Source organism: Solanum dulcamara, chromosome 11, assembly GCF_947179165.1.
Source record: "Solanum dulcamara chromosome 11, daSolDulc1.2, whole genome shotgun sequence".
Lineage (NCBI taxonomy): Eukaryota > Viridiplantae > Streptophyta > Magnoliopsida > Solanales > Solanaceae > Solanum > Solanum dulcamara.
This window is the reverse complement of record NC_077247.1, coordinates 58,213,411-58,239,081: the sequence shown is the minus strand read 5'-3', so window position 1 is coordinate 58,239,081 and position 25,671 is coordinate 58,213,411. Positions and strand designations below refer to the sequence as shown.

Here is a 25,671-nt window from a genome sequence, read left to right as displayed (position 1 = left end):
TGCCTAACTATAGCAGGTGGGCTTACTCTTTGCTCAGTTTTCTGGTCCACCTTTGTAATTGTAGTCTACCAAGCCCAAATTTCCCAAATACTATTTCTTGGCCCACAAAGTAAGAAGAATTAGCCAATTTACCAACCCACTAGTGATGTACGTCTACACCATCATTCCACCTTTAACCATAATAGAAGGTAGCTAATAATGTAAGAAATCTCCTTATACTGATTCTGTTGGCATATATATAATCTAAATCAGGCTCAATAAGGAGAGAGGGAAAAGAAAGGCTTGTTTGAAAACTCCATGCTCAAATTCATCATATTCGTTATTGTTATATCGTATTTTTAAATGCAGATTAAGAATTTCTCTAATTTAGACACCACCCCTTCAAGTATGTGCAATAATTTAGAACACAATCATTTGCTCGTTAGAACTTGAGTAGGAATTTATCTTACAGTGAACTTCGTATTAGCTGCATTTCAAAAACTAGTGTAGTCAAGTGCCAACAACTATAAAAAAAAAAATACAATGGTATGTGATTACAATATAAGCAGCCACGTTTTATGTTTTGCCGCGATCTCTCCTAGTCAACCTCTCATGACCAGTAAAACAAAAGCCTATGTATAAGACTCGTGAAATTAAGGATGTCTACCAGCAGCTTTGCCACAAAGAAGAGCATTAGTTGGTATGTCATATTCATTAGCTAGACTTGGGGTTGGGTCATACACCCTAAGGTACACCTGTTGTCCAAGATATTGCCTCTCCCACATAGCTGATCTCAAATTCCACATTCCTTGGTTGTCCAAGGATACCAATATGGCAGTCCAAGATTTTGGATATACCTGCAAGAACCATTTCATGTCGTGCTTAGAACTATATATATATGTTAGTGTAAAGATCTTTCTAAGTGACACGATTGTGCAAATCTTTTTTAACACAGTTGATGCATAAAACTTAAAACGCTATTCGAATTCATGAAACTGTTGCATTTACCTGTGTAGTATGTCTAGTCAGAGCATCAACAAGATTGTACTTATTTCTACTTGCTTGTGTCCATGTGCCAGATCCGAAACTGCAGATTTTTAGCAAATGGGTAAGGATTAGAACAAATTTCCCCTGTTATCACTAGGAGAAATGCAAAACTTTGAAGTGTTATGACATACCCTACAACCCAGAAATCATAACCATCAAGATGCCAGGACTGCATGGTGACCTCATCGTTTTGGAAAACAATTTCGATGAAATCATGGTGAGAAGCTGGAAATACTGCTGTGCCTAAGTAAGGCGAACCACCAGATGGATTAGTTTGAATAGAGTTCAAGCTGAACACTCCGGGGATGTTGAAGTGATCAGCAAGCTTTAACGGAGTATCGGGATTAACATAAGAGACGCTATTGACAGCATATCTCAGCTTTCCATTGATAAGAGGTGCTGAATTAGCCATAACAAAAGTCCTTGATATTGTAATTTTTCCATAATGGAAAGAACCCTGAGGATTTGGCCTAGCTGCATTTGATGTCAGATTCCACCTTCAATTCAGACAAAAAGCTAATTAGGCCATAGAGAAGTAAAATCAATCCTAGATATCAAGTGGCAACTATTCTTGAAATCTAAACATCTGAAGTGTAGTTCAATAATGTAGTAGTGCAAGAAAGCAGTGAGTGCACATCAGCCTTCTTGTGGATAAAAGGTACCTAAATGTTCTGGCTTGCAACATGGACCAATGCATTTGGCCAGCTGGAGCAGGTGGCATGGGTCCAGAAGCGGGCGTCCGAGAGTTGCTGTAGTGGAGAAATGAAGTAGCAGTAAAACTTATCCTGGAGAACCTTGTAGAAGCAACAATGTAATAGTCCTTTGGGGGCTGATCCAATGTGACAAGGACAGACATAGATTGACCAACATGGACATCAAGAGAATCATAGAAGTTCTGCAAGACGTGGGATCCTTCTACCTCGACAACCCTCATCTTGTGGCCTTGAATTCTGAAGTTAATGGAATTTTTCAAGCCTATATTTGAAATCCTGAACATATATGTCCTTCCTGAAGATGAAAAGATAGGTGTTGTTAATGAGTTGTTCTGTTTGCGGATTAGTTTCAATTCAGTAAATCAAAGACCATAGCATAGTATTTCGATAAATGCTGAGAATGACCTTGATCACCACTGAAGGTAGATTGCTTCTGTCCATTTATTAGGAGGCCATTTGGGTAAGGAAGAGACTTTCCTGAGTCCAATATTTGCCTCAATACCTGCAAGTACCAAACAGAATATTGAGAACATCACAAAATTGAACAATAAACTCTTCTACGGTCAGACCTTTCAATAAGAGTCAAGCAAGAGGCTCACCTTATGGCTGCTCTTGTACCAATCACCAATAAGTAAACTGAAGTCTCCAGCAGGTTTAGCATACGGAACTGAGATTACAGATCTCGCATATACGTTAAGTGCTCCGAAACCTCCAACAGATCTGTGCAATTGAGTTGAAGGGAAGTATGTGTAGCTTCCAATCTGGTCTTTTGTTTGGAACTTGTAAGTGAAATTTGAATTTGGTGGAATGGGACAGTTAGTTCCCAAAACTCCATCTTGCCAAGAATTCTTTCTTTGTTTGATTCCATTCCTAATCAGGACAGCTATGTAAGGCTACAGTTGCAACATTTCTATGACTACAAAAGCAACAGAATAATCAAAAGAATTGACTTCTAATCCGATAGTTCGATCATCCCCATGTTGATTCCCACAGTGTAAATAAGATAGTAAAAACAGTATATCAAATATGTCTTAACAAATTAAAACACTACTCTTTTCGAATGTCGTGACTTAACTAAATTGATTGTCTATAAGATTTATGAGACAATGTCTACCAAATTTGAAAAGAGACTCACCATGTCAACAAAAGAGGCTCATCCAACTTATTAATAAGGTTGAGGATTACATTGTCATTTGTGACAAGGTCGAGTCTTGGACCAGGAAATTGACCATTAATGAGGATCACCTATAAACTCAAACATAGAAAACTCATCAGAAATTCAAGTTCTTGATCAACAATACCAGCTAGCAGTACACAATACCAATAAAATAAATTTAAAATAACAACCTGTTGAGGAACGCCAAGAGGAGAAACAATTCCATAGGTAACAGTCCATGTGAAATATTTATAAGCATCCTCTGCTTTCACCACAGAGACACTCCAAAAAATCAAGATTCCACAAATCAAATGAAAAATTGCAACTTTCCCCATTGCAGCAATGCTTAAAGAATGAAAACTCAAATCACTTTTACCTGCAAATTCCCAATTGAACATACTAACTATCAGTTCATATGTACGTTTACAGATTTCAATAAACAAAGAAGAGAAATGGAAACAATACCAGGTTTGAGTGGGAATGAACCAAGTATAATTGTAAAAATAGAAAGAATGAAGAAATGTATGATGTATCTAGTGAGGACTGCACATAAATACTGGGATGAAGTTGCCAAAAAGAGTGCCACTGGATGTGCATATATAGTTGCTGCCAACTCTCATATTCGGCGCACTTCACGCGATTCCGCGTTGTTGTTACTGCTACATCTTTGTTTAAATTTATTTGTTTAATTTTGATTAGTATAAAAAAAAAATTAAAAATATTTAATTTTATAATTTTAAATTAAAAAAAATAATTAATTTTCTTTTTAAAAAAACAAATTGAAAGAGGGAGTAGACATTACCCTCTTTCTTTAACTTTTGATTCACTTTTTGGCTAATTTCTTTCTTTTTGGCTAGAAGACCGGGAAGAAAGAGGTTAGTAGTAGTTGAAAGTTAAATCCCCCATAAATCTCGCCGTCCTTCCTGTCAAATATTAGACCTTTCCCTAAGGGATCATTACATGTAAAAATGTTTAACAATATCATACTTTAACGCGGTAAACATATCTATTTGTTCCCACCTCTTTTTATTATTATTTAATCATGATTAATTTTTATGCATTCTCACCTAATTCAAATTCTCCATAATTAAAATGTATTGGATTTATTTAATTTTTAAAAAAAATAGGAATTTTTATTTTCGAAAATTATATCAAAAATATTATAAGTTGTAATTTTTTCTTCAAATATACCTTGAAAAATGTTAGTAAAATATCAAATAATTTAATTTTTAAAAAGCAAAATATGATAAGTGTTCTGATACTGAGAAAGTATATAAAGATGGCAGCTAGTTTAAATGGGATTGTTGAGTGTTGTAAAATTGAATAAAATGGCGTGAGCCATCTGAAAAAATTTAAAGGCTTAATTTCCAAGGGCAGCAGCCGTGACATCACAGGCCACTTGCTAAGTTTGAAGTTTCACTTATATTTTAGAGTCAATTTTCTAAATGGTCACTCAATTTTAGGAAATAGCGTTTAAATATTATTTTTATTTTATTTAAAATTAAATATCATTATTTTTTTTCTAAATATAGTTAATACTTCAAAAAACTTCTTCTATGTCATATCATTAAAACTTTAATTTTTTTAATAATAGACTTATTTAGTTTATTTACTCAAAATTATAGTTTTGTTCTTTTATTTAAATGAATAAATAAATAGATTAGTTTATTAAGAAGAAATTTGCATGCTTAGAATTTTTTTTTGATACTTAAATTTTATATCATTTTACTAAATAGTCATTCATGTTTTGAACAATGTCTATATAAATCACTTTTATTTTTAAAAAGACAATAATATCACTTAACTATTACTATTTTTCACAAAAACATATTAAATACCTCAAAAGTCTCTTTCTATTCTAGTTGATATGCCATGTCATTAAAACACCATTTTTTAAAAACAATATACCTATTTAACTCATCAAACTTATGTCTCTACAAAAAAAAATATATGAGAATTTATGAAGATTATTTTTTTAAAAATCTAATCTAAAAAATTGAAGCAAAAAAAAAAATCATAAAAATTTTCAAATAAATTTGCAAGGTTGACATGGAGAAAGGATGGTATAAAGGATAAATTTATTATTTAATTTTTTTAATTTTATTTTTTATTTTTATTCTTTTATAATTATTATATTATATTATATAATATTTTATCATACAATTAAACATCAATATATATTCTTATCTCATCCCAAATTTACAAAACACAAGTAATAATTAATGTAATTGCCTATTTTAATTCAATAATACACACATTATATGAGATTAATATACTTATTAATAAAGATCAAAATTTTATTTTCCAACATAAATATTACTCACTTTCTATTTATTTTTTTAGAAAAATATTGTAAGTATTGATTTCAAAGTACACATTTAATTCTTTCTAATAGTTAATTGACCTTTAATGTTATTGATCCATTATACAATATATAATTAATTAATGTAAATTGATGTTCATGAGTGATTTGTATATCAATATTTTTTGAATATATGTATTTATAAATACTCAAAATTGATGGCATTATAGCAAGTTTTAAAAAGCCATTCTTCATAAAAAAAATTATAAGTTTAATTATGATAAAGATTCTTAAGTATGAAATTTTCTTCTTAATAATTTAATAAAAAAATTATAAGATTATTATTTTAGTTAAATAAATTTGATGGATTAAATAAGTCTATTATTAAAAAATTGAGGCTTTAATAATATGACATGTCAATTAGGAGAGAACGAGATTTTTGAAATGTCAAATATATATTTAAAGAAAAATAATAATAATGGAGTGATATTTTAATTTTAAATAAAATAAAAATGATATTTGAAGGTAACTTTTAAATTTGAATGACCATGGAGTGATTTGACTCTATATTTTACGTATTTTTTTTCTTTTATTGATATTCTTAATTTCTTTGTTCTAGCGCGGCTGAACATTTAAAAATATTAAAAGATGTAATCAGTTAATGGCTGAGAATCCATGAAGAGCTTTCACATCTATATTGCATTGTCAGAATTCAGAATCCAAAGAGCTTCATCTCTTTTTTCTTTTTTTTTAATTTCTCTTTCAGTCTTTTTCACAATTTTTCTTCTAATAAATTTCTTCTTCTCTAAATTTAAAAATCTGCCAACATGCATGTTACAGTTTGTAATTTTTCATTTAGGTGCACTACTTTTCCAAAAAAAAAAAAAAAAAGAGTCTGACGTACCATTTTATAGATATCTCTAGTTCTCGACAAGAAAAATTAATATTGCTCAAAATTTACTCCTTTTTCAAAATAAAATTTAATTTAGGCAGTAACTTTTATAAATTAAAAAATAATTCTCGAATCTACAATGATTCTTGAAATTCAAGCGAGTCCTGCCTCTTTCGCAGAAGTTGATCTTAGTAAAGTCAAAGCAATTAATGTCCTCCCATAGTAAGTATTAATGATGAACTGGCCGAGGGTTAATATACAAGTAAAATAACAATTTCTATCTGTTGCTCAACCTAGTACTTTCTAATTTTATTATTTAATAATGTCCACTTAAAATGGAAAAATAATTGTATACCCTAACCACTGATTTTTAATTACATTTTTATTTGAACAATTGTCAACTTGTTTTAATTAAAAAATAAATGTGTTTGACCCTGTTTCTATTTAAAATACAAGCAGCATTATTTTAATTAGCCAGCCTAATTTGGGATTAGAAATATATGGAGTATTATACTACTAACAATTTCAAAACTATGGATATAGGTGTTAAATGAGTTGACTTTGGGTGAATCAAAATTTTGCTATCAATTAGCAAAATTGAAGTTTAGTATTTGTTTGGTGCAATCAACAAGAACTTTAAGAGAGAATGAAAAGTGAATTGAATTATGTTTCTGTTTCCGCTCATTGGGGGCTTTCGAACCCCTCTCAGATCTTTAGCAATTGTTTTACTCTACATTTTGTTTATATCTTTCCTCTCTTGTATCACATAACATAAAACAAAAGTTACCATTAATATTTTCAGCTTTAGACAGAATTACAAATCATGAATGTATCCCTTTGTAGACGGACAAGGCCTAAATTGATCTTCAATCACTTTTTGAATATTTATTTTAACTCAATATCGTTAATGACCAATGGCAATCATGAGCAATAATAAAGTTGGCCAAAACAGCTATCGAGTTCATGGAATCTTGTATAACAAGGAAGATTAACAAGTAAAATAACTATGTTGGTTTGGCAAATATCATGATTTAGAATATTTACTAAAATGGAATAGTCAATAGGGGAAAAAAGGGATAGTACTCCCTCCGTTTCTATTTACTTATTAAATATTTTTTAATTTGATTTATTTTTTTAATTATCAATTTTGATAAATTAAAAGAACATAATTTTTTTCTTTCTATTATACCCTCAATTTATTAATATTAAATTAATATCTTTAAAGAATATAATAAATAAATATATTTAAAACTTTATCAATTAATAAAAATAAAATAATAAATTCATTATATCAATTATTATTATTTTAATAAATATTCCAAATTAAAATTTGAAATCGAGGACTATTTGCCAGTGAATGATGGGAGCCATGTGGTTGATTTGTTTTGGAGTGGGGTACACACGTAAAAGACCACCGCCATGTTTCCAATTTAGGAGGCACCCCAAATTCCTTTTCTCGAAAAAAATAAAAAAAAGGAGGAAAGAAGAGGTAGAGAATTATATTTTAGGTATTCTCTCTAATTTTATTATAAAGGGTAATAATTAGAGATCTCCTCTTAAATTTTATCTCATATCAGTGATCTTTTCTATAATTTATAATATTTTACTTAATTTTTTTTATTAGTTTGATTTATTTGTAACTACTTCTTTAACTTCATTAACATGTAGTGATCTATCTATAAATAGGATTATGCTTTAAATTCTTCATTATTATGTATTGGCAGCTATATATGCTGTAAGCATGGCATATCATACACCTTTTCGAATTACAATTATTTTTCATTAAGGGTGTTCAAAATCTAAAGAGTAGACATATAAATTAATCGAAAGGGGTTCAACATCTACTATATATATATAAAAAAATTATTTTAACAATATATAAATAATATAATTTTTCATCGAAGGACTAAATCTCTAAATTCAAGGTGGCTCCACCACTGAGTTACGCGTACAAATGAGAGACAGCAAATGACATCTTTCGGTCTTATTGTACCTTTACGTCAAGGTTACTTGTTATTTTTGAAGTCCCTAGTTTAATAGCTGCCATTATTAAGTACAATATGTGCAAGTTGGATACTCGTATTTTTAAGTTGCAATTGAAGGGCCATCATATGGGTATGCTACTTGGGGTCTTGGATGCAAATATTAATTGCGGCAATAATTTCTTTTCTTTGCCTTCACATTCTTTACCATCAACAGACTAAAAAAGAACTCTTACCTGTTTAATTTTTTGTTTTTTAAAAATATATTCCAAACAAACTCTAGCAAACACATGCAATAACGTAATTAGGATCACAAAAATCTCATAGTGTTAAGAGTTAATTATATCATATCCTTGTTCTTTTTTAAAATTATAAAAATCTCTTAAATTTGATGGAATCCAGAGATAGAGCCCGTTTGGATTGGCTTTAAGTTGGTCAAAACCAACTTAAAGCTCCTTTTTAGCTTTTGGACGTGTTTGTCTAATGTTGACTTTAAGCCATAAAATTCTTAAAGTCAGTCAAAACTGAAAAGTTAGGATTCCTAACTTTTTTTGTCCAAAGTGCTTAAAGTCATTTTCTTTGACCATGGAAATTACTTTTATATCTCTTATATTATAACTAAATTCTCAAACTATCTTTTTTTATTCTTTTACCCTTAAAATTCACATCATAAGCACTTTTATCCAAACACTCAACTGCTTATTTATAAAAATAACTTTCAGCACTTCAAAGTTCTAAAAACACTTCATACATAAAAGTTATTTTTTTTAAACCCATCCAAACGGGCTCATAGTCCCAAAGTGTCCTAATACATCATATAAAGCGATGTCTCCAATCGATACATCGCACAAAATGATATATCCACGTTCCGATACATCACGTAAAGTGATGTATTATGTATCCAACCGACACATCATATAAAATCATGTATTCGAGAATAAAAGAGAGTAGAATTTTTTTAAATAATAGATTTTTTGAAAAATACGATAAAATAAATTATGTATTTAAATAATTTTTTCGTATATTTTCAAAACATCTTGACGCAGCTTTGGTATCTCAGGCTTGTACAGGCCTTTAGGAGTTGGAAAATCACTCGTGTACGGACTGGGCTTTCTTATCAGGCTCAAAATATCTTGCAGGACACATGTGGGGAAACTTCACAAATAGCCAGTTTTAAAGTTAACTTCAAAAATACTAAAGAATTGAAATATAATGAGCCAAAATAGTTAATATTTAACCAATTATATAATGTAGCTATAGTTTGAATAGCTATCCACGATTTATATATCTCGCGTGATTATTAAATATTTATACAAATAAAATTCTCTATTTAGTTAATGATACACATGGTAATTTTTTAAAAAAATTCACGAATCACACATAATCTCACAAATCATAAAAAAAATCTCATAAATCACGAATAATCCATTATATTTATATCAATTGACTTTCTATTTGAATTTTTTTGTTTCAAAATTTCACAAAGATCTTTGAATTGTATTTGTATCGAATTTTATATACATCTAATGTAAAATACAAACAAATAAATATATACAAATACTTAAATTATACAAATAATAGCTAGAATATATAATTACCGATAATATACAAGTATGAATCCTAAAATTCCACAAACTTTTATGAATGGTAAGTGCATTTATCAGCAATTATACAATTATAAAAGCACTATAAAGAGGAATTTTCCTGGCCTTAAGTTTGGTAATATTAGAAAATTACTATCCAAGTATCTAACAAGTCAAGCTGGAACCTTAGAGCCATAAAAATTAGTAACTAATGTTTACATCAAATCACATCAATTTCTCGTATTTTACCTTATACATATTGGGAGGGCAAGTATTGAAGGTGCAACTAGTGGTGATAAATGATTGTATTGAATTGAATTTAGATGAATTAAATATGGATTGAGCCAAAATAAATTAAATTACCATCCATTCATATAAAATATGAATAAATGTAAATTTGGTCAAATATAATTTAGATAAAATGGCTCTAGATCATTTTAATTTTCTAAAGCCAAAAAATATTAAATCAAAGTAAAATTGCTAATGATCCAACTCCTACGACCCCCAACCCACCCCTAAATTATTATTTTTTAAATAATTAATTTTTCATATAAAAAACGAAAATTATTTTTTCTTCTATCCCCGTGACTTTCACCCCACCCCCACCCTACCCACCAACCAAATTATCTTATATAAATCTTTTCCTTGGTTGACCCACTCTCAGATCTAGTCCTATGAGCTTTAAAGATACTTTTGCAATTTAATATGTGAAAAATAAATTTTAGATGATTGTCCAAAATTTACAATTAATGTTAAAAGCTTTGAAATTTTCTTATAGCTATTTCTTGCCTTTTTAATTAATAAAAAATCGTAAATTATTTTCTTGCATAATGACATTATGATTGTAGTGTTTTATGAAGAGATATTAGAAGAAATATAATTATATAATATATTGATAAAATATATCGGCAACTTCTTTAAACTTGTTGATAAATTTCATTTAAACATTTGAACTATGGTGTTTCAATTAAGCATTTAAATACATGATAAAGTATACATATTAGACACTTTTTATTCAAATTATGTCATCTTCTTTAATTATATGCATTAACCTTCATAAAATCATGAGTCTGTATCAAACAAGATGACATATTTTATATGTTTAACTTAATTGTGTAAAGAACGCTTGAGAATAAGCAAAAAAAAAACTTGAATAAAAAGTTTCTAATAAAATATTTCATCATGTTCTACAAGTATTATATAACTAATTCAACTAAATCCATCATATTTAAGTGTACAAAAGATATCAAATTTAATTATTGTATCAATCTAATAAAATTCATTTTTACTATTCATGTAAATATTGCATTTAGTGTAACATTCATAGTTTTTTTCTAAACAAAATGTTATTCTGTTGTAGTTTTTTATTAATTGATGCAATATATACGTGCAAAGCACATATGCTAAATTAGTGTAAATAAAAACTAAAAGATGCCAAGGAATCTTTGTTAGGAAAAAAGATTATAGATAAAATAAAAGATTAGGAGGGAGAAAAGATATTTTTCAAAATTCAAAAAATTTGATATGATTTAGTGATTTTAGGAGAAACATAACTGAGTCATTTAACTCCACGCTAAAAATTATTCATATTAAGTGAATTATTAAAATACGACACACTCTTTAAAAAAATATTTAAGAACATAAATTAAAAACTATTTTCACTATTATTCTTTTAATTATTCTCTTAAAAAATATATAATAAGAACTTCATAAAAAATAGTAATATAAAAGAAAATATCAACAATTATCTTAAATTTTGAAAAATCCACTAATTTTAAATTATATAAAAAGGAGTTCCTAATATCTTTTTTAATTTAATATGGAGGAAAGAGAGTGTCCATTTTCCAGTTACCTCCTTTTTTTTTCAATTACATGTCCCAAAAATAGGCCATTCTTATTAGGATATGATGATTTTACTTAGAAGGTAGCCCATTGAGATAAGAATCCCTGCATGGCCTCCACGTTTCGTTGATTTGGACTTGAGCGCCATGTGTTATTTGTTTATCTCGAATGCCCCACTCTTATACTGTCCTTCACATATCTTTTCCAATTTGAACACAATCTATACACATATTCCTCTTACAAAGTACAAACAATTTCCCTTTCATACCAGCCTTCAATATGGAGAGTACTACCTCAACAGATTCTCCACCACCTTCACCAACCCCTGAACTTGATGAAAACAATTCAGGTTTAATAATTCAACAGTTACCCTTCTTGAATTCATGTGCTTTTTTGTCTTATTAATAATTATTTATTTGCTTGCAGAATCCAACCTGCAGACTTCAAAAGACTCTCCAGATCATGTTGGCAAAACTAGTACAGGTCTATAGTCCATGATTTCATGATTCCTGTGCAACACTAGTATAGATTAAAATTACACATTCAGGTTATTTTAGTGTGATTTCAAGTAAACCTCTTATGTTACTAAGCTTTAATCCATAGCCTTACCTCTTGAAAATTATAAGACATATATAACTAGCTAGGTTGAATTGCCTTTACACTATCGTTTTATATTACTTAATTAATCCTAATATTTAGGAATTAAACTTTTATGAGTTCTGGATTCTTGAATAAAGCGGCATCAATGATTAGCAAATTGGCTGTGAATTTATTTTTGTACATATTTAATGAATTTATTTGGTGACGTGCATATTTACGCTTTGGGCCAAAGAACATATGCTAAACCCTACCTCCGCCCCTCTCGCCTAATTCTCCCCCTTTTCACCTGGGCTGGTGCAAATTAATATGAATGTTTTATCCATTTACAGATATATTCAGAGATGTAATTTTATGGAAGAGGAAGCGTTATAGTGCTGTTGCACTATTAGCAGCTACAGCAATATGGCTGGCACTTGAAGTCTATGGATTGACCTTCATAACGCTCTTTTCATGGATCACCATGTTCCTCATCGCTTTCATCTTTTTATGGAGTAACATACATATGCTCTTGGGAAAGTAAGCTACCGCCTAAGCTTTTCTTTATTTTCTCCTTTAACATATGTAAATGCTTTAAGTTATGTGGGAGTTAATTAGTACCAGTAAGTTAACTTAATTCTCTATAATACAAGTACATAAATAACTATTCTGGGGTAAACGTAAACCCACCCACTCTAAAACACATGATCGTGAAGTCAAATTTATTTTTACCATCTGAAAATTATTGAACGTTCTCCAATGTGAAGTACGTAATAATAAAGTTACATATAGTAACTGAACTTGCGGTTACTCATCACGGTAAAATTAAAGTTGCATCGATTACCTCATGGGTATTGATTTTATCGGGTACAATCTAGTGACTTAGTGGGACGAAATATGATTTTGTGACCACTAATTAAAGTTTGATCGCGGCCTTAATAATAATTAATACTGTGACGAAATATGATTTTGTGACAAGTGTTCAGGGTGGAGTGCAGTTAACAGTTACTCCCACCGTATTCAATTAAAAAAAAGATTAACCTGATTTGATTTGGCACATAGTTGTGAAAAATATAGAATATTTTTCAATGTTATGTTTCTAAGGTAAAGTTATTTAAAATATATCAAAATGTCATTTAATAAATTAAATTGTTGCGAAAAAAAAAGAAAAAATCATTCTTTTTGAAACTGAAACGGAGGGAGTATTATAATTGAAGTGTCAAAAATAGTACTGATATTTCAGTATTATTATCGGCCATTGTGGCTCTTAGTGCTACGTCAACAGACTGAGTGTTTTTCCCTTCTTATGAACATGAGAAGCAGCTAATACATTTTTGCAGAGAGCCCCTGGAGATGTCAAGGATGTACATAAGCGATGAATCAGTTGTGGAGGCGGGCACCAAATTTCGTGAATTGGTTGAGAAAAGCCTAAGGTTTCTGTTTAGCGCGAGTACCGAGAGAGAGTGGTTCGTCTTTGCGGGGACTGTAGCTTCTTTGGGACTGCTTTCAGTTGTGGCCAGCTACTTTGATCTACTTACGCTCCTCTACATTGGTAATTATAATTAATAATAATCAGACCTATACTAATTTACCTATGTTCCAATACTATATTATTTGTGTGTATATAATGGGGTAATGCAGGGATTGTAGTGGGGCTGACTGTACCAGTGGTATATGTGAAATATGAAGACAGGATTAAGGACTTGGGGCAGCGAGTAAGGGTACGATGTCACACGTATTACAGCACCGTGACGGAGAGATGTCACATTTATTACAACGCCATAGCGGAGAGGGTGAAGAAAATGAAGAGCAAGCTCCAGGACAAGAAAAAGAAAATAAACGACTAGTGTACATATTTTTGGTTCGTGTTTACTTGATTATTAGTAGTAATAAATTGATTTTAAGGTTTTTACAAATGCACCAAGAAATAGGATGGAGTACTCGATTTGCACATGTAAATTTGATATATTAATTACTAAACCAGTATAATCCTCCGCTTTTTAGGTGAATTAACTAAAATATGTCTAATAGTAATAGAGAATTGTCTACATGGTAGCGCTTGTCAAATCATTAGAGTCGATCTTAATTGGGTCCCGCATAAACTTGATAATTCCTCGTTTACTTATTAACTAACCCTTCAAATTACTTTCCATGGTTGGTTTAATTGTTCAAATTGGTCTTGGACCCTTGTATGCTTTAGTAGTGGAATTTTTTTAAAGTAAAACAGCTAAAATTGAAATGGAGAGACTATCATGTACACATCCCCGAAACTAAAGGGAGCAAATGGAAAAGAAGAAGAAGATTAGGACATCAAAAGGTCAATTGAGGAAATTTCCGAGCAATTGCCATCTCTTTTCCAAAGAATCTTTCCAACAATCAATGGCTTAGCCTCTACAAGACGACCCTCTGCTATAACAGTGGCACTCCCAAAGTAAGCCACTTCCATTTTGCAGTGTTACGTAGCAATGGCCGCAAGTCTATTGGGAGGAGCTGCTTTGGGTCCAGTCTTCGACCAACTCCTCAAAGCAGTTATTGATATTGGCATAAACGTCGCCACTTTCCCTTCCAAATTCCTCAGCTTGAAGCAGACATTAGTTTACATCGAACCAGTATTCGCCGACATTGAGAGGCTAAACAAGGCCCTAGACGGCCGAGATGAAGAAATAGAGATGTTCAAAAAGCGGCTCAAGGAAGGTGAAGAGCTAGTCCGCAAGTGTTCCAAGACTAAACGCTACGACCCTTTTAAGAAGTGGAATTACTCCAGGAAACTGACCAAATTGGAAAATTCACTGTTGAAGTTCTGCCAGATACACGGTTTAATTCAGGTGGTTAGGGATAATAAAATGATTCTGGTCAAGGTTAATGAAAATGGTGAGAAATTGGACGAGATTCGTTCGATGATGAGGAATGTAAGTATTGGATTTACAAATTCTAGTGGGTCTTCAGGGTGGATGAATGGTTCTAGTTTTGGCAGCTCAAATGGGTTTTCAGGATGGTCTGATGTGCCCCAAGTTCCTGATTCTATGGTTGGATTTCAAGTGCCACTTCAAGAATTGAAATTGAAATTGAATCTGCTTCAGGAGAAAGATCAAGTGCTGGTTCTTTCTGCTCCTCCTGGCTGTGGAAAGACTACTTTGGCAGCAAAGCTTTGTCAAGAGGATGATATCAAAGGTATTGCTTATTTATTGTTTGCCATGTAAAATGTTACTAGTATGTTATTGCTGTTAAATTAGTCCTCTAGTTTGTAAGATGCATGCCTTTGTAAGTTCCTGTTTGTCTTCGAATCACATGAACTTAAAAGGCTGCCTGGATCAATTTCCTTTCGACTTTTATCGATTCTTACTATGTCGGTTTATCAGTTGAATTTTGATGTATGTGTTCTAGTTTTATGATTGTATAGGTATCAAAAATAATTCACATGAACATAAGGTTGTGTTTTCTTGTTAGGCAACGCAAAAATAAAAAATAAATTGTGTTCTGGGTCGTAATTTACTGTTGTATAGCTTTTCATTTTTATCTGGTGTCACAATATGCTTTTGATGTGTGTGGAGGAAAGCCCTTCGTACCTAAAGACTAGCTTGCTGATCCCATTAAAGAAGAAATATAGTAGATTCTTTTTTTTGTATTTCCACTTATTAGCTATTCAGATAGTTGATATTAATGTTGTATCATGTTCTTATGTTATATTAAGCTTCTTGCTGATTTTCAACATATTTGATCTAATTCTTTCTGAATAGACAAATACAAGGACATCTTTTTTGTCACTGTTACCAAAACACCAAACATCAAACGCATTGTTGGGGAAATTTTTGAGAAGAAAGACTACAGGGTCCCCGAGTTTGCTAATGACCTTTATGCTATCCGCCAACTCAATAACCTTCTTAGGAGAAGTACATCTCAACCAATATTGCTGGTGCTGGATGATGTTTGGTCTGAATCAGAATACATCATCGAGAATCTTATATTTCAGATACCTGGATTTAAGATTTTGGTCACTTCGAGATTTGTGTTCCGAAAATTTGATACATATAAATTAAAGCTTTTGAGCGAGAAGGATGCAAAGGATCTCTTCTGCACTTCAGCTTTTAAAGATGGCATCCCTGATGTGCGACTTGATCTTGTTCATAAGGTAAAGATTATTTTCATTTATGAAGGATCTCTTGAGTAATTACTTGGTTATGAATAGATGTGAAATGTATATGCAAAATGTTATTGTGCATGTGCTTGAAAAGTTTAGAGAGTGAAAATGCATCTTTGCTAAGATAATACAGGTCTGATTCTAAATAGGACCTCCGCGAATTCATAAACTTATAAAGTTCTCTGCTTTGTGGATTTAAATGATGGCATGCCATGGCAGGTGGTGAAAAGTTGTGGCGGTTTCCCACTGGCTCTTAGAGTTGTAGGTCGTTCATTGTGTGGCCAGCCTGAGGTGACATGGCTTACCAGAGTAATGATGCAGTCTAAAAGACAAATTCTCTTCCCTACTGAGAATGATCTGCTTCGTTCTTTGCAAGCCAGCATTGATGCCTTGGATGAAAAAGCTCTTTACAGCGAAGAAACAACTACATTAAGAGACTGCTACCTGGATTTAGGATCATTTCCTGAAGATCAAAGAATTCATCCTGCTGCTCTTTTGGATATGTGGGTGGAACGATACAATCTAAATGAAGATGGCATGACTGCAATGACCATCTTCTTTGAACTTTGTTCACAAAACCTGGTTAATCTCGCCCTTGCAAGGTATAACTGGCTTTAATTTTGTTTTGAAACTGTATTGTGTTTTCTAATTTATATATGTAATTACTACGTGGAACCAAACTAGAAAAATTTTAAGGCTGGGAGAAACAAAGAAGCAACAGAGTTGGATTGTCACATGTACACACTTGCTGACTATCTGTTTGTGTGCATCAATATTTGAAGAGCTGAAGCCGTGAAAATTCTTTTCCACCTTCCAAATTATTTTGGAGAAAATTATTAAATTTCATGATATATAAGAATAATTGTAACACGTAGAGTTCCTCCAGTAGAACATTCCAGTGGGTGGCTTCATTTTTTCCCCTTTCCACCTTTTTGGTGTATACTCAACTTCTTCTGTGCATTGGATCATTGAACTTATCAAGTTAGCTGATATCCTTGAATAGATTCCTTCTCGAATATCTGATTAAAATTAGTTCATGCTGATTCACAGACAGGATGCACCAGCAGTTCTTGGCTTACATAACTTGCATTACATACAGCAACATGATATGCTGAGAGAACTGGTCATCCACCAGTGTGATGAGAAGCCTGTAGAAGAGAGAATGAGAATATATATCAATATCAAGGGGAATGAATTTCCTAGGTGGTGGTTTGAACAAAGATTTCAACCACTTCAAGCGGAGGTTTTGTCTATTGTCACAGGTTTGTTATCCATCCCTTCTCCCCCATTTTTGTTCAAAATTTGAAATGTCTCCTGTAAATTTAGTTACCACATCATGAATGCGAATTGCAGATGAAGATTTCTCCTCTAACTGGCATGGCATGCAATTTCCTAAAGTTGAAGTACTTGTGTTGAACTTTGAAACAAGGACCTACAACTTACCCCCTTTTATAGAGCAGATGCGCCAATTGAAGACACTGGTTGTGACAAACAATGGTTTCTTCCCAGCCAAATTGAATAACTTTCAGCTTTGTTCTCTGCTCAATCTTAAGAGAATTAACCTGGAACGCATCTCTGTTACATCCATTTTCACAGCCAATCTAGAGCTACCAAATTTGCGCAAAATCTCCCTGAACATGTGTGAAATCGGGGAGGCATTTGAGAACTCTGCTGACAAGATCCCTTACATGTGGCCAAAACTCGAAGAGATGAATATGGAGTTCTGCAACGATTTAGTAGAAGTACCAGCTGAAATATGTGATCTTGTTCATCTTAAAAGGCTGAGCATCTGTTATTGTCACGAACTGGTTGCCCTTCCAGAAGAGCTTGGGAGGTTGACAAATTTGGAAGTACTAAGGCTTCATTCTTGCACAAAATTGACTGAGTTGCCAAAGTCGATAGTAAAACTTAATAAATTGGAATTTCTTGATGTATATGATTGTGTGGATATGGATGACTTGCCAGTGGAAATGGATCAACTCTCTTCTTTACAGACCATCTGCATGGGAAGCCGCCTGGGGTTTTTTAAGCTGCCCGATTCTCTGCTAAAACTAGTGAAGTTGGAAGAAGTTGTTTGTGATGAAGAAACAGCCTCTTTATGGGAACCTTTTAAGGAATATCGGAGGAGTCTGAGAATCACTGTGATCAAAGAAGATATCAATTTGAATTTGCTGCATAAATCATCATTTATCTGATTTTAAGCGAGATGCTGCTGGAGCACGCACTTTGGTGGAACTTGAATATGGGTTGATGGTACTAAGCTAACACTGGCATAACTTGATCAACAATGATAAGCTATGGAAGTTTCTTGAGGCGACTTTTGGACTAGAACAAAAACGAGCTGAAAGTAGCCAAAGGTGAAGGTTTATAATAAGTTCATCCAACATTTTTTTCAGTGAATTTAGAAAGATTCAGCTCAAGATTGGTTATTAATAGCTGTCGCTAGAGTTTAGACTAATGTAAGTGTCCGTTTGGATTGACTTAAAAGTTAACCCACTTTTAAGTCGTTTGTAGCTTTTGGGAGGTGTTTGGTAAAGTTAAAAATATCTTAAAATAATTTTAAAATGACTTTAAAAAAGTTTAAAAAATCAAAAGTAGGACGTCATTTTAGTCTGATTTTTTTTATTTTTGACTTAAAAGCTAAGAGTACTTTTTTCCAGCCAATTCAAATGTGATCTAAGTTTGAACTTTAGAAGACTCAAAAGGAACTTAATATATTGATCTTTTGGATAGGGCTTTGAACTGTATACATGTGTTTCTAATTATGCATGCAAGCAGATGCTTCTTTGTTGAAAGGAAGATAGAATTTATTAGCAAAGAACTTTCTATGGGGCTGGTTTCTCACTGTATTTGATTGTGAAGTTGTGGAATGTTTCCCAAGAGAAATTAGTCAATACTAACTTACTTTTTGCTGTTGTGCTCTTCGAGGATCATTACCTCCAATAGTTTCTTGTACCAGCACATCTCATCGTACAACCTTGGGACAGAAGTTTGTCTCAAGACTTCGATGTCATTCGACCATTATAGGGAAAACGCACTTAACTATTAAGGAAAATATAACATCAACCAGAAGGACTAGTTAAACTATACAGAGGAAATTCTGTGCAAACAACATCATCATACACAAGACCCAAAACTATAAGCATCTCAACTCACGACCAGAAAGAGCAGCACATGGTTTGTTTCTACACAAATGCATATAAGCAAGTACAACAGAGTTACAAAAGAACTTCACTTCACTGTGTGACATTATAAAGAGATTATGAACTCAAGTATGAAAACTGCATTACTTTTTCAGCCAATTTCTCCTATGGTGATAGAAGAAATAATTCATGGGCAGACTAGAAGCCCCTTCCAGGATAAGAACTCAACTAATTACAAACATTGTAAATACCCCCATGTTCTTGTTGCTGAGCATTCAATAATCTCTAAGCCTTGCACACAAACAAGTCCAGAAATGTTCTCGTAAGATTGCAGATACGACTTCCTTTTCACAAGCATGGCATACATTCACATTGCATATATGATCTCCCCGCTGCTATCAATATCAAGATCAGGCTCTGAATCCAAGTCATCCATGTCATCGTCCATCATTTCCAAGTTATACAAGCCAATTGGTGGTACTGTTGCCTCTGAGATTATTTGCATGATCGTATCTATGCTCTGCATTGGCTGATCGGGCTCTTCAAACTGGTCACTAATCATCCTATCGTCTATTAAGTCTGCTGGAAGATTCTTCAAAAACCATACATGATTTCTGATTTCAGGCATCGTGATCCTCTGTGCCATGTGCAAAGGAAGATGACTTAAGCATAAGTGACAACCACAATCTATATTGTCTTCAAGACTACTATGTAACACCCTTTTTGCAATATCTCAAAATATTTTTCACATGTAAAGAAACTATAACATTCTGGCTATTGTTTCTCTTCGTCCCAGTTTAAATTCCTATAATCAGTGCATGTATTTCCTACTATTGCAAGTATAACACGCTAGTCAAATTATATTCTTCAACTTCATGCCAGTCAAACAGGTCTACATAAGAAAGAACTCGGGACAACATATTTAGCGAGATGCCTTAAATACAATGAAATTGGATGGTGGTCAGCAACTACTACAATAGGCATGCTTGGATCAGATCATAATTGAAGTCCCAATGCATCACAACAGAAACATGTCAAAACTCCACCTACCCACTTCTGCGTACTGATTACTCTAAAACCTCACTAACCTGTGCTGGATCTCCAACAAAGATCCTTGAGATTAAGTGGCGACATTCCTCAGTTATCTGAATGTTCTCAGGCATAGAATATTGCACACTCAGGATTCTCTGTGTAGCAAAAAGCCAGGTCAAATTATTTTGTAATAAGAAATCCAAAAGAAATTGGAACAAAATCATGACAATGACTAAGATGTACATTGATCGTCTTCCGAAAATCTTTTGGTTCATCAGGATCCTCAAAAGGATAAGCACCCACTAACATGACATACAATGTCACTCCACACGACCACACATCTGCAATCTGAAATAAAAACATTCTGTGATATTCTCCTGTTGATAGAAGTTCATGTTAAAATAACACAAAGTACAAAAGTAAGCGACCATAATTGATAAACAGCAAGTACTCAACAAATCAAAATACAAATTAAATATGTACTTAGAATGAGGTGTTATACATCCTGGAAAGAAAACAGACTGGAACATATGATACAAGGCCATGGTTGAGGGTAAAAATCATGGTTGGTAACCACACTAATCTTTCGTAACCACAAGTTACAAAACAAAATTTCATAACTAGAATATCCACAACTTCCCGTGTAACTTGCTTTAAAGTAAAACCACACCGGATACCTTAAATCCGCCAACAGAAATATGCTTTACTATTTAAACCATCACAAACCTACATAAGCTAGTAACAGAGAAAGTTTGAGGTATATTCTAGTTACAATACTTTGTTTTGAGACTTCTCCGCAATAGAAACCTTTCCACTTTCTACTCCATCAGAAATCCAGCATCCCCTCACCATAAAAACACATACAAGGTCTAGTACTCTAATTCTTTTGTTACATTTTGACAAGGTTGGTTAACAGGAACCAACATTATAGGTTGTCCAAATGGCCAGCGCTAACAGAATCTAGTCCCTAGTAACTTATGTTCAGAAATAGCAAGGTTTTGTTTCTCAATTTATAACTGTGATTCGTTTTACTAAACAAAATTTCCTAATCACTAAACAAAATTTCCCAACTTCTTGAACCTAAGTATATATAGCATAACTACAAATAACAGGACTAGACTAGCTATTGTGTGGAGATGAAGTCGTCAAAACCCCAAAAAAGGATATGAACCTAGAAAACTGGACATACAAGATTGTTTACCCCAACATAATGTGGCCTCAAGTGAAATGGGCCACAAATGCTCCTTTAATTAGTCTCAGCTTTCTTTATATTTCAGTCACCCAGATATATGGTTTTATAAGATCCCTTAGGCACCTTTAAGATGGCTTAAATTTCATAATCTACTTTTCTTTTTTGTTGTTATTGGGTAAGAATCCAGTTGCGAACCCGTGCACTCCTATCCTATTTGCTCCTCCTTTCTGGACCATACTAATGGAAGGGGCGTCAAGTAAAGTAATCTACTGAATCCACTAATGCCTCTGTTCATCAAGAAAACCATGTGCCCTCTTATCCCTCTTTTGGTGGACAAGAAACATGCTCATCTGGACATTCCAGACAACAAGTACATGTCAGTCAAAGAAAAGCCCAATTCAGAAGTGCAAGAAGGATTCATATGCATCACAAAAGGAAATTCCACAACAAAAATTATTGGTACTTGCTGTTATTACTTTTTTACATGAAGTAACAATATTGACGCATTAAACCAATTTACCTTGCCATCATATTCTTTCCTCAACAGAACTTCTGGTGCAATATAAGCAGGAGTTCCCACTGTTGATTTTGGCTGTGAGTGCAGTAGAGCAGACTGCAAAAAGTGCAAGTCATGATTAAGAAACCGGGGAATACATATATACAGCTGTATATTTATTTTTGTATGATGGGGCAAACCTATTACCTTAGAATACCCAAAATCACAAATTTTTAGCCGAGGAGCAGGGCTTCCATCAAGCAATGTATTTTCCAGCTTCAAGTCCCGATGACATACTTGCTTCAAGAAGAAATAAAACAGAAACAGGCTGAATTAGTTTTCAAGATCTCCACATTTAATAAACTGAAAGAAACTGAGAAAATATTTCAGGGAAGTCCTTACCATGGAATGGCAGTAACTGACACCAGATATAAGTTGCTGGAAGAAGAAGCGAGCCTGTGCAGGAAGAGATTATGTAACCTTATAAATCTCGCACAGCTTTTACCAAATTGTTTTATAATTAGCAGATTAAATACCTCATCCTCATTGAAGCGCCCTGCATTAGAAATTCTCTCAAAAAGCTCCCCACCAGATGCATATTCCATCACAATAGCGAGATGAGTTGGCGTCAGAATCACCTAGCATAAAATTTTAAGCAAACCAGTCATACATGTATAACCACCTATCGAGGATCTAAAGGGGTAGTCAATGCCGAACCTCTTTGAATCTAATTATGTTAGGATGCCTCAGGGACCTGTGATTGATTATCTCCCGCCGAACGTTTTCATCTATCTGCAAGCCAGAAGATGGGAGAAGAAATGAACAGTGTCATATGGAGTAGATATAATTCACACAACGAACTGGTCATCATACTGTTGAATTGATCCTTTCATCTAATGTGTCGAAGGGAGAGACTAGGAGTGGCTCCATTAAAAGGTCTACAATTGCAAGAAGTAGACCAGGTCACATTTAAGCATTGGACTATAATCCAATACAGAGCTTCATCAATATTGAGCACAGCTTATGGTTTTATTTGTTATTTCTTTCATATTGTTATTGTATTACAATGAATTGGGATAAAGCGCACAACATCTGATTAGAAATATCAAATAGATCCTTTTAGTTGTAGAAACACATTATAGTAAACAACATGTCACGAGAAGAATATAAACATGTTAAAGCACAAGTAACTTAAGGCAAAACATAGCTGTAAGCACATGATTACAGTTAGCTAGTAATACCTAAATAGAAATGCATGCATACAGCCTGAAAGACCATACAACACGATTACAATTGATACATTTTGTGACCAAAAACCCACTGAGTAACTTATTTTACTGTAACACTCTCCATTCCTCAGATTACCTACATATGGGATGTCTAATATAGTCACAAACATGAGGATGAGGGTTCTATACGCACTTATTGTCTAAATATGCTCAAACCATGTTAGAGGCCCAACCATTTGCGGGTGTGAGTTATAGTCTCTCTCTATGGTTTTGTTCCATCCTCATCTCTTAAACTAACTTTTCAAGTTGAGTTAAGTCCAACTTTTGGACAGGTCAACAGAGCCAGACTCGTCTATGATGTTGGATATTCAATGTTGGACCGACATTTACATTACTTATGCTCCAAATATCTAGTTTTAGGCGTGGGGATGGGTGTCAAAAAGTCTCACATTTGTTGAGAACTTGAGGCTATGAGTTGTAGTCTTTTTTTTTCTTTCTATAACCGTGATGTCCATGCCAACTTACACGCACCTCAACTAATTCCACAAGGTACCTACTACCGGTGGCGGAGCCATCTTACAGTCAAGGGTTCTTCCGATCCCCTTCGGTGAAAAATTATACTATTTATACATGGTTAAATAATTTTTTATGTATATATAATACATGTCGAACCCCCTTCAGCTAGTTCATTAGTCTATTTTTTTAGATTTTGAACAAGGATTCTGGCTCCGCCACTGCCTACTACCTCATACAAACACATGTATGAGGTAACTCTGTCCATTAAGGCTTTGATCAAATGGGAAGAAATCACCTAGTATTTTTTGTGGTATGAGTTGTAGTCTCTTTACATCATCTTGCACAATTTTCACCTCTTGAGCTAGCGTCCGGAATAGAGTCAAGTCCAGGTTCACTTTCTTGACAAACCAGCCAGAAGATTTCTCAAAGCAGAGACCTCACACAGTTAGAGCAGTGAATTGATTAGCAACCAGAAAACAAAGTTCAAGCAAAATCAGCCCCTTAAGATAACCATTTTGATAGTCTCCCAAAACAGCAGTAAATGATCAATGTTCTTAATCTGTTAAAATAGTTCAATGAACTTGCCACAATTATTCTGCTATAAATAAATCTGCTAAAAAGTAGTTCCAGAAACTCCCACCAATGAATGACCTCTTTTAACATTCGCAATTTATCAAAGGCAGATCTAAGATTATAAGTGCAGAGTACCACTATTCCCATTGTTCATCTGCACCTGGTATAAATTAAAGCACAATTTAAAACTTTCTATATATACGAACCGACCAAACTTACATTCAGCTGATTATCTAGGCGAGTTTTGCAAAGAAAGAATACAACCGAAAATTTACACCAGAAACATTGATTGCATACAAATTTCATACCGAGAGCAGATAAAAACAAGCAGAATACTAATTCCATAAACCCAAATTTACATAGAGAACTAACCTTATCGCCTCTTTCGATATACTTGACAGCAACTAGCTCTTTAGTCTGTTTATCTGTCATCAACCTCGCAACGCCAAAGTTACCCGACCCGATATCTTTAACAAAATCATACCGGTCACTGTCGTGCATGATCGGCATATCCATACAGGGTCCCGGACCTCGATCCATTTCGTTTGCTACCTCAGATTCAACTCAAACTAAGCTCGATTTACATCCCAAAACTTTCTCACCAATGGCTACCAGTTACCGGAGCTGGTGATCGGAGCTGAAGATTATCGGTTGACCGACCAAGACAGAGAACCGAGAAATGATAAGTCGATTTTAGCCTCAGATAGGAAGGTATATGTGAAGAAATGGAGGAGAAAGGCGGTGGTTTTTTCGTACTTTTCGACCTTTTTCCGGTCATGAAATTTTTTGGGAAAGATATTTTATGTACGGTCGGCAAAGTAATGAAAATATCTTCTGCTTTATTTAATTATTAATAGTAATCTCTTTCTCTCTCTGCAACAGTTGAAATGGATTGAGGAAGAAGAAAGTGACGAGAAGTTGGTAAGAGAAGAATGGGACGGCACCGTTTTGATAAGACGGACGCTGGGAACGACGTCGTTTGAGGAAATCCTATCCATTAAAAATTGCTTTTATTTGCTACTTGTGATGGCAACTGAATAGATGTTCCTTGTATTTACCCCACTTTTGCCTTTGTCTCTTTCTTTATTTATCCCTTTTTTCTTTTTATATTATATTTATTTATATTATTTTTTTTGCCCTTTCTGGTGGTCAGTTTTGTCTATCAGGGATAAGGACAGAGCTATTAAAGGCTCAAAGTTTTGATAATTTTTTTTGATAAAAAATTATATTATTTATATATAATTTAAAATTATTTTTATGTATATATTATAAATGTTGAA

The 25,671-nt window shown here is 33.1% G+C and overlaps 4 protein-coding genes across 5 annotated transcripts; 2 read left to right on the top strand and 2 right to left on the bottom strand.

Annotated features, from left to right (window-relative positions):
• Positions 1–486: 486 nt before the first annotated feature.
• On the bottom strand, positions 487–3,466 carry LOC129874083 (L-ascorbate oxidase homolog). The gene is made up of 9 exons (XM_055949308.1): positions 3,361–3,466; positions 3,087–3,271; positions 2,875–2,984; positions 2,339–2,609; positions 2,145–2,241; positions 1,689–2,034; positions 1,158–1,523; positions 988–1,066; positions 487–836 (listed from the first exon to the last, which is right to left on the bottom strand). Exons 2-9 carry the CDS (start codon positions 3,228–3,230, stop codon positions 633–635), a joined length of 1,617 nt encoding a protein of 538 aa, XP_055805283.1. The 5' UTR covers positions 3,231–3,271; positions 3,361–3,466; the 3' UTR covers positions 487–632.
• Positions 3,467–11,703: 8,237 nt separating this feature from the next.
• LOC129873149 (reticulon-like protein B13) lies at positions 11,704–14,063 on the top strand. Its single transcript, XM_055948183.1, has 5 exons — positions 11,704–11,845; positions 11,923–11,979; positions 12,426–12,612; positions 13,413–13,624; positions 13,714–14,063. The coding sequence occupies exons 1-5, from the start codon at positions 11,776–11,778 to the stop codon at positions 13,917–13,919; spliced, it is 732 nt and encodes a 243-aa protein (XP_055804158.1). The 5' UTR covers positions 11,704–11,775; the 3' UTR covers positions 13,920–14,063.
• Positions 14,064–14,417: 354 nt separating this feature from the next.
• On the top strand, positions 14,418–19,114 carry LOC129873146 (probable disease resistance protein At5g66900). Its single transcript, XM_055948180.1, has 5 exons — positions 14,418–15,243; positions 15,810–16,201; positions 16,430–16,812; positions 17,261–17,472; positions 17,564–19,114. Exons 1-5 carry the CDS (start codon positions 14,538–14,540, stop codon positions 18,403–18,405), a joined length of 2,535 nt encoding a protein of 844 aa, XP_055804155.1. The 5' UTR covers positions 14,418–14,537; the 3' UTR covers positions 18,406–19,114.
• Positions 19,115–19,308: 194 nt separating this feature from the next.
• Positions 19,309–25,294, bottom strand: LOC129873148 (serine/threonine-protein kinase SRK2I-like). Of its 2 annotated transcripts, XM_055948182.1 has the most exons (9): positions 24,764–25,290; positions 22,791–22,865; positions 22,610–22,711; positions 22,476–22,529; positions 22,281–22,373; positions 22,098–22,190; positions 20,629–20,733; positions 20,442–20,540; positions 19,309–19,990 (listed from the first exon to the last, which is right to left on the bottom strand). In XM_055948182.1, the coding sequence occupies exons 1-9, from the start codon at positions 24,929–24,931 to the stop codon at positions 19,721–19,723; spliced, it is 1,059 nt and encodes a 352-aa protein (XP_055804157.1). In that variant the 5' UTR covers positions 24,932–25,290; the 3' UTR covers positions 19,309–19,720. The 2 variants fall into 2 exon arrangements, with proteins under 2 accessions (XP_055804157.1, XP_055804156.1); XM_055948181.1 differs by having other exon boundaries at positions 22,098–22,373; positions 24,764–25,294.
• Positions 25,295–25,671: the final 377 nt, after the last annotated feature.

Bases quoted from the DNA above. Each gene is read 5' to 3' on its own strand.
- LOC129873146 (XM_055948180.1), top strand. From the start codon at position 14,538: ATGGCCGCAAGTCTATTGGGAGGAGCTGCTTTGGGTCCAGTCTTCGAC. The intron at 15,244-15,809 runs GTATTGCTTATT...CTTTCTGAATAG, and splicing joins TCAAGAGGATGATATCAAAG to ACAAATACAAGGACATCTTT. The intron at 17,473-17,563 runs GTTTGTTATCCA...TGCGAATTGCAG, and splicing joins GGTTTTGTCTATTGTCACAG to ATGAAGATTTCTCCTCTAAC.
- LOC129873149 (XM_055948183.1), top strand. From the start codon at position 11,776: ATGGAGAGTACTACCTCAACAGATTCTCCACCACCTTCACCAACCCCT. The intron at 12,613-13,412 runs GTAAGCTACCGC...ACATTTTTGCAG, and splicing joins ATACATATGCTCTTGGGAAA to AGAGCCCCTGGAGATGTCAA. The intron at 13,625-13,713 runs GTAATTATAATT...GGGGTAATGCAG, and splicing joins ACTTACGCTCCTCTACATTG to GGATTGTAGTGGGGCTGACT.
- LOC129874083 (XM_055949308.1), bottom strand. From the start codon at position 3,230: ATGGGGAAAGTTGCAATTTTTCATTTGATTTGTGGAATCTTGATTTTT. The intron at 2,985-3,086 runs GTTGTTATTTTA...TTGAGTTTATAG, and splicing joins CTCTTGGCGTTCCTCAACAG to GTGATCCTCATTAATGGTCA. The intron at 2,610-2,874 runs GTGAGTCTCTTT...TGTCCTGATTAG, and splicing joins GAGCCTCTTTTGTTGACATG to GAATGGAATCAAACAAAGAA.
- LOC129873148 (XM_055948181.1), bottom strand. From the start codon at position 24,931: ATGGATCGAGGTCCGGGACCCTGTATGGATATGCCGATCATGCACGAC. The intron at 22,866-24,763 runs GTTAGTTCTCTA...TCTGGCTTGCAG, and splicing joins ATATCGAAAGAGGCGATAAG to ATAGATGAAAACGTTCGGCG. The intron at 22,374-22,475 runs GTAAGGACTTCC...TTCTTCTTGAAG, and splicing joins TCAGTTACTGCCATTCCATG to CAAGTATGTCATCGGGACTT.